Source organism: Silene latifolia, chromosome 2, assembly GCF_048544455.1.
Source record: "Silene latifolia isolate original U9 population chromosome 2, ASM4854445v1, whole genome shotgun sequence".
NCBI lineage: Eukaryota > Viridiplantae > Streptophyta > Magnoliopsida > Caryophyllales > Caryophyllaceae > Silene > Silene latifolia.
Genome location: NC_133527.1, coordinates 144,705,685 through 144,713,922, shown reverse-complemented (window position 1 = coordinate 144,713,922; position 8,238 = coordinate 144,705,685). Strand labels below are relative to the sequence as shown.

The 8,238-nt window shown below is 39.8% G+C and overlaps 1 protein-coding gene across 1 annotated transcript; it reads right to left on the bottom strand.

The window, feature by feature from the left end:
* Positions 1 to 4,200: 4,200 nt before the first annotated feature.
* LOC141630525 (17.4 kDa class I heat shock protein-like) lies at positions 4,201 to 5,046 on the bottom strand. Its single transcript, XM_074443330.1, has one exon. The coding sequence runs from the start codon at positions 4,852 to 4,854 to the stop codon at positions 4,399 to 4,401; it is 456 nt and encodes a 151-aa protein (XP_074299431.1). The 5' UTR covers positions 4,855 to 5,046; the 3' UTR covers positions 4,201 to 4,398.
* Between the last annotated feature and the right edge of the window lie 3,192 nt (positions 5,047 to 8,238).

The following is an 8,238-nucleotide window of genomic DNA, read 5'->3' as shown; positions in this document are numbered from 1 at the left end:
TACAAAAATGCAAACGCTTGTTTCTCTTTCCAACCCAAGCGCCCCCGTGGGCCCCCGCTGTCCACGGCTTCTTTCGTCTGCTTCTGGAAGTTAGCATTCTCTGCTTCCAGACGAGGTACCTTCTCCCGCAGATACAGAGCCATCTGGAAGGACTGTCACACCAAAGCAGAGTGAAAAAAAAAAAAAAAAAAAAAAAAAAAAAAAAAAAGGTATATATTGGAGCAATCAGAATCCGTTTACCTCAAAAGAGTGCTCCGCTGCACGATCCACCAAATCATGCAAGGCCCTGCTGTCCAACGCAGACCTAGGAGCAGGAAGTAGCATCTGGTTCATCAAGTACAAGTTACTCGCAGACTTAGCCCTTCCAAAATCATCCGGAAGTGTAAGAACGATAACCCCAGCAACAGGAGTTGGTTTGGAAGCAGGAGCAGCTCCAGAACAAGGGACAGCTCCAGATGCTGGGATCGAAGCAGAAGCAGACATGGCAGGGCTAGAAGCAGGCGTAGGTTTGGGAACCGGAGGATCCCCAGAAGCAGACTGTCCGTGCCCGGGCAGTGGAGGCCTCACAGCTAGAGGAGTGGCTTCGATAGGAGTCTGCTCCTTAGCCCGGCCCACAGCAGCAGATCTTCTCTTGGGACGAGGTCCAGAACCAGGGGCAGGGGTAGACTTTCTTTTCTCAGCAGGCTTGCGGGCAACCGCAACCCGCTCCTTTTCTTTCTGAGCCAGGACATCGTCCAGCGAAATTCTAGATTTTGCAGAGCCTGGAAGCAGCAAAGATCAAGTCAGAACCAGATATATCAACCATCCAGAAACATAACATAGTCAAAAAAAGAAGAAGAGCAACACACCAGTCGACATTGATTCTCGATGTTCTTTTTCCTCAGCTGCTGTTTTCTTCACCACAGAAGCAGAATCCTGAACCAGATTGGGGAAGGTCCGATTCTCAGAAGGTGGACTAAATAACTTGGAAAGAGACGCAGTTTTATCGGAGGACAAAGGCAAGTGGCACAAATCTGCACAAAAAAACCAAGTAAGGAAATATAAGCATCAAAGAAAAACACACGGGAATAAGGGCATGCAAATACCGTCTGTTGACCGCCAGACACTGACAATGTAGTCAGTAGGAGCAGGAAGAGTGTCAATTTTCACGAAAATAAAGCGGGAAAACCACTTGCTATCATCCGGCTTCACGGGGAAGATAATGCAATTCTTTTCCCCGTCTCGAACCCGAATGGTCACTTGACCCCGACTGAGGGACCTGACCGAAAACAAGTGTGCAAGGTCCGGAAGACCGATCTCATAACCGAAACGGCTATTCATAGCATTAATCGCAAGCAAAGTTCGCCAAGTATATGGAGCTACTTGGCAAATAGCCAAGTGATTCAAGTTCAGAAACTCTTGAATCAGAGGAGGAAAAGGAAACCTTAGACCCAGACGGAAAGCATATTCATATAGACATATCCACCCCGCCCTCACAGAGTCGGCTTTTTGGCCCAGGGTTGGATTGTGAAATACCACATCATCGGAGAAACCAAATGTTTCCTTGATATGAGCAAGATCCTCCGGAGTAAAATCGGAGTCACAGGAGTGCTTGGCGGAAAGTACACCGCCGGAAGGGAAGAGATCAGGTGGCATCACTGGATCCGAGGCCGAGGTCGAAGAAGCAGATTTTTGTGACATTGTATGCAAAGAAAGAAAACAAGAAGAAAGAAAGCAGAGAAGGGAAAGAAGTAAGGAAGAAGACGGAATACCTGTAACGGCGAAAAGGAGAAATAATTTTGTTAATTAATGGAGGGGAAGTTAGGAGAGAGGGAGTAATGATGGAAAGAGTTGGGAAGGGTAAAAGGAGTTGGGATACCGAGGGGTTATTATAGAAGAGGGAGTTGTGGGAGAGTGGGAAGTAAAAGCGGCGGTTGAGGAGACATAAAGTGGGGGAGTTACCAAGATTGAGCCAACTGCTAACACTTCGTCAGTTCTCCGCATCGCAAACAGAAATTCCCGCCTAAAATCATTTGAGACGGAAATTTGGGGGCAATTGTTAGGGATAAAAAATTGATTTTATCACCTGTGACATGGCACTTTTTTACTGGAAGAAAATATGGCATAAGGACGACGACGTGGCACACGGTTATTGGTGGATGAAAGAAAATAAGAATCGCTGATGTGGCATGATTGGGGCCGTAGGATTAAAAGAAGAAACAAACACATATTGGGAGAGGAATAACACACGTGCAATAAAGAAATATCTACCAAGTCAACTAACCAACCCCTATTCTTTGGGGAGTTGACCTGGTATCCGAGAATGTATGAGGAAAAAACCCTAGTTCTGATTCTGACAGTTATATAAAGGAGAGGGGAGCAACGTTCAAGGGACATTCAACATTATTCTCAAGCAATACTTCACTCTCCCAAGTCTCAACAATAGTCAAGCAATATTTCCCTAGCAACGTTATATTTGTATTTCCTTACTTGGGCATTTTTACATCGATTATAGTGCAAAGTTGGCGGGATTCCGACTCCCCCCGCGGTTGTTCCCACACCGGGTTTTCCGCGTCACCAAAAATCCTCCGTGTCATTCTTTTCGTTCATCTTCTCCTTCTTTACTTTGTTGCATATTTATTCCTTAAATTCGTCATAATCCAATATTAATCGGCCGTAGATTAATCACTATCACTCACTAAATTAAATCAATAATCGGTAAATTTTTACCAAAACAATGAGCACTTAAAAAATAGATACCTATGTGTTTCAGCTTCCCCTTTACAGAGGACACATCTATGCACTAGAAACATGCCTCCACTGACCAGAAGATCAACTGTAGGAAGTTTTCTGTAAGCAGGAACTGGTGTCTGGAAAGGACAGCTTTTCCTGCCAAAGCTTTATACCATGTGAGTGACTGTCCTGCCTCTCTCTCTAAACCATTCATAAGCCTGAGAAAGATGTAGCTTTAGACTAAATTCTTTATCAATTATAGCCTAATTAAAATTTGAAATTGAGTTCTCAATTCCATGTGATATAGTGGTCATCTTAAATTCATCATTATCATTACACTCCTTTTATGACCTAAATATTTTACTTGAGTAAGTCTTGCTTAAAACGGGTCGGATTTTAAGACGGGTTGTTGTGTGAGAGGAAATGGGTAGAGGGGACAAAGGTGGGACCTCCCATGTGCTTCTCCACTCACCCTAAATGGGTATTTTGTGAGAGAATATGGTATCCGTCTTATTAATAAGACGGATACCTTGGTCTGAAATAAGAATTGGGGATTTTACTTATATGATATTTTTTTTTCCAATCACAGTTATTTTCCGTTCTAATATTTTTTCCTAAAAGAGAAATTCGTTGATCTCTACCCTTGCCAACCTCACCCAATTCCAATTCTAAGAATTTCCCAAATACCGTTAAGATATTGAAATGAATTCCAGGTGATCTCCAAACAAATTTTTTGAATTGGATTTGAAATTAAATTCGAACATTTCAATTTTTACAATTAATATAATAAAAACATAATCAATTCCGCATTTTCAAATACTACCTAAATCATCTATAATTAGATATGTCAAAGGTGATCAAACCTGAAAAACCAACCGAAACCTGCCAAAAAAATCCGAAAATAACCACTCTTTTCAACAGGAAAATAAAATGAACAGCCCCGATAATAACCAACATATTTAGGGTTAAGACTAGCGAAACCCGTGACTTAACCCATAATTAGGTCAATTTATTGAAAACTTGTATTAGTCAAGTGATACGATTGTATTATGATAATTCATGTGTTGTTTTTATGGCCAAGAATAAGAAGAATCCCAACTTATAATAAACCCATTGGCATTAAACGAATGTTGAGGAAAATAAAGTGCTCATACACAACATTTAATCGATGATTGTTGATCCCTTGACTAAAGGTATGCCAATAAGAGTTTTGAATGGCACATGTTAATAATTGGAGAAGGAATAGCAAGAATATATCATGAAAAATTGAAACTATGAACTCATAATTACCTTTCTTAGAGAATTATGGAAGCTATTATAAGAATTACAAGGGAGAAATTCTACTTGTTCTTCCTAAAATTTGGAGATGTTTTTCCTAACTAGGTTTTGTTTAGATCATAAGCAATTGTTCAGTAACATTTATAACCATGTCACAAAGCTGCATATTGAAACAAAAAAGTGATATAACGAGAAGTACAAGCAAGGGAGCACTAGTATACGGAGTACTTACTAGTTACTACTAACCGCAATATTACAAGCTTAGTTTACAACACCTACTCAATTACTCATACTCATAAGTTATACCCATACACAAAAGGGCCTTACAAACACTAAACACTAAACAGCAAGCAAACACCGATTAACCTTGGTACATGACTCGTAAACAAAAGGACGCCGTATGATAGCTTAGGACACGGTAATAGACTTAACCTCGGGCTTCCTCTCCTCAACCTTGGGAATAGTAACAGTCAACACACCATTCTCCAAGGCGGCCCTGACCTCATCAACCTTGGCATTCTCAGGCAACCTGAACTTCCTCAAGAACTGACCCGAACTCCTCTCAACACGGTGCCACGTATCGGTCTTCTCCTCTTTCTCCTTGGCCCTCTCCCCGCTGATCCTCAGCACGTTTCCGTCTTCCACCTCCACTTTCACCTCATCCTTCTTCACCCCCGGTAAGTCCGCCGTGAACACGTGGGCTTCCTCCGTCTCGCGCCAGTCCATCCTGGCGTTGGCGAAGGCGGCGGTGTCGCCCGAGAGCGCGCCAGAGGGAGTGAAATTTGAGAAGGGATCCCATAGGTCAAAGATGCCGCCGCCGCCACCGCGTCGGCCGCCGAAGAAGTCGGTTGGGATTAATGACATTATGTTATATTTATTTGTACGGGAATTGCGATTGTTATTATTAATTTAATTAAGATAGAAATGTTGTGGGAGGAAGAAGGGTATTTATTTGCAGGGATATGTTGAAATGAGGTGACATGTGGCAGATGACGGGGAGGGTGTGAATGTTGGAGAAGAGTTGAGAGATATGCAGAAAGCGGTGGATGCATGGGAGCATGACACCATAACTAAACGGGCTTTTCCAAGTATCTTCTAGATTTTCATGGCCCATCACCGATAATGTATACTTTTCTAAACTACTAAACTCTTCCTATCAAACGGGTTAAATTGTTAAAATAGTTCAAAAATAATTGATACGGTCCTGAATTTTGGATCTCGTATTTAAAAAACCTGATTTTTTCCAATTGTAGTCCTGTGATTTGTCACTTTGTCCATGGTTCCCTCTTTTTAAGAATGTGTCTATGATGCCCTTGAGGTTCCTTGTTTGTGCCAATGGTACCCTTGCTGGGTTATGGGCGTTAAATGAAGACTAACGGAGTTAGATTAAGGCAAATAACTTTTTTTTGGCGGGAAATTTGTTTTTTTGCCAATGGAGTTTGCACCAAATGCCCCCGAGGTTTGCAATATACCATTTTCTCATCCAACAGCTACTCATCATCTTTTTTTCACTATAATACCACTACGCCAAATAATCGGTGCAACAACGGTTAGATAAGGTGATATACCGTTGTAATACAAAATACGGAACCGTTATTAAATGCGACCGTTTTCAATAGATTTATTGACCATGCTTTTATTTTTAATCGTAATCGAATTTATAAATATTTTAAAAAAAAAATTGTTTTAGCAGGTTCCAGCAGCTGTTGAAATGCTAATTTTTGCAGTAGCAGGTTCCACTGAAATGCTACTGCAAAATAGCATTTTAGCAGCTGCGCATTGCAAAATTTCAATCCTGCAATACCATAATATTACACAGATTGATCTATTTAACCCAGCATCAAAATATTATAAACAGGGTAACCAAAACTAATTACACATGACTCTATATACACACATACATAGTGAGCAGACTATTGACCATCCGCTAATGAAAGAAAATAAGTGGCCCACTTATTTCTCATGTCGGCAATGTCTTCCTTCGAATAGGTTGGGTCTTTGTTGTTAATTGAAGGTGGGAACTACAAATCAAAATATATTTAATCAAAATAGTCAGAATAAGTGAAATATTACACAGAATTAAACCCAAGTTACGTTTGAAATAGTTATTAAAACACGCTAACCGGTGACTCTATGTTGATATACTTTCGGGTGATAATCTCCCACATGGACCGACAACAGAAAAAGGCGCATTCGTTGCTGCCTGGTTGTTGTAGAGGAGACTATTATATAAATCACATACAAATAAGCTAAATTAGATCAACCTCTCGCATAAACATAAATTAAATGATATGAGTAATTATTAACAATACATTTACTTTTATCGTGACAAAAGTTGGACTTGATGCTCCAATTGTTTGAAACACACTAATTCATAAATATATACAGGAAATTATAATTAGCATTTGACTCAGTAATACTGATGGGACATTAAAAGGAGCCTAGTCTTCAAAGGTCATACAATAACAATTGACATTATAATGTAAGGTTGTAAACTTACTCGTTCATCATCTTTACAAATTTCTCAGTTGGAGTATGTCCGCAAGAGTCAATCTCGTACACTATGCCTTTTTTCACACTGATTGCCGTTAGCAGCCAATGCTTGTTATGAAATATTGAAAATTGAACTGTTAGTTCATATACATGCTTGTAAGCGTGTTAATAAATTAATAGAATCGTGATTCATTATAATAAACTACTATACATACTGATTCTCATTGTATGGGGCAAACCATAGGCTTTTGGGCGTCATCAACCGTTCAGCAATTCTATCGATGTACTCTCTGTATTTGTATCCAAAGGACTTCTGAGAGAACAATTCAGGTGACATGAATCCGTAGTCATGAGAAACATAGTTCCCCTCAGCCATGTGTGTACACAGGTACCTATTACGTCAAATGGAACGAAGAATGTTATTTTCATTGATGATTTAAATAAACATCACTATTCATAAAACCAAATGCCAAGTTTTAATTAAAAAACTTACTTCATCCAAATTACAATGTGCATAGCATCTAACTCGTCAAGGTCGAGAAACTGACACAGTGATTCCCCATCCATAAAAATAGTTGTACCGATACCTATAACATCCTCTCCGATGTCAATCATGAGTACTTCTCCGACAGCTAGCTTCCTTTGAGCCAGCTGGTTCAAAGCTACGAACGTTGGAGTATTCAATTTTTGCTTATAATCATCGGTGTGATATCTAGGTTTAAGAGGAACACCAACGTTGTGTGCAACAAGAGTAGATTTAACCCCGGTCTACAATTTAGAAAAAAAATATATACATTACACGAGATGTCATATATAATTTAAATAACCAAAAAAAAGGAAAAACTCACAATCTATTTTTCAAATTATTACTACCTCTTGAATTTTGGGTGGAGAGGCAGTCGAATCAGTGACTTTGGGTGTTGACGTAGTAGTCCTAATTTCAGCCATAATGGCTTCGTGTAACTCCTGAAAATGTGAAAATTCAAATACTTAATATATGTTAGATAAGGTTACCCTAATAAATTTAAAGACGTTCATTAAATAAAATGCGTTCGCTTTAGCATAACTACCCTGGAGATGTCAACAGTAATGAACGCTTCAAGCCATTGCACAATAGAACCCACAACATCTTGCAAAAGCCAATTTTCACTACGTGGTACTATTAGAGTACCATACTTCTCCAGATATAACTCGGTCACTTCCACTTCCCTCCATCCCTCACGGAGGGCAATACCTTGATTGCCTTCAACCTCAACTCCCCTAGCAACAACAATTCTGCCCGATGCCACTGTAGGGGTTTTGTAGTAAAGAACACAAGGCTTCTTTCAAACGACCTTCACATTTTTAATTAATTAGTATATATACATGCACTACTTTAAATAATAAATTTAATTAATTAGTATATATACATCAATTATAAACTAGTCGTAGTAGCTAATACCTCGTCAAAAGCGGGAATTGGAGATGATAAGAACGTGTCTTCGACTCCCACCTCCTTCTCCTTCTCCCCTGTCTTCATGGCTTCCTCTTCATCTACCCCATCTTGATCTTTTGCCATGTCTTTCTCACTTCGCATGCCCGCTTTTTTTTTTCTTCTCCCCTGCTTCCTTTATGACTTGCCGAACCATAACCAACTCTTCTTCAGATGGCTTATCCCCCGTTTCTACCATTCTGAGTATCAACCTGGCCATTGTTTGTAGCTGTGTAGTAGAAATGAGTATGATTAAAATTAGTATAATTTCAGATATAATATAT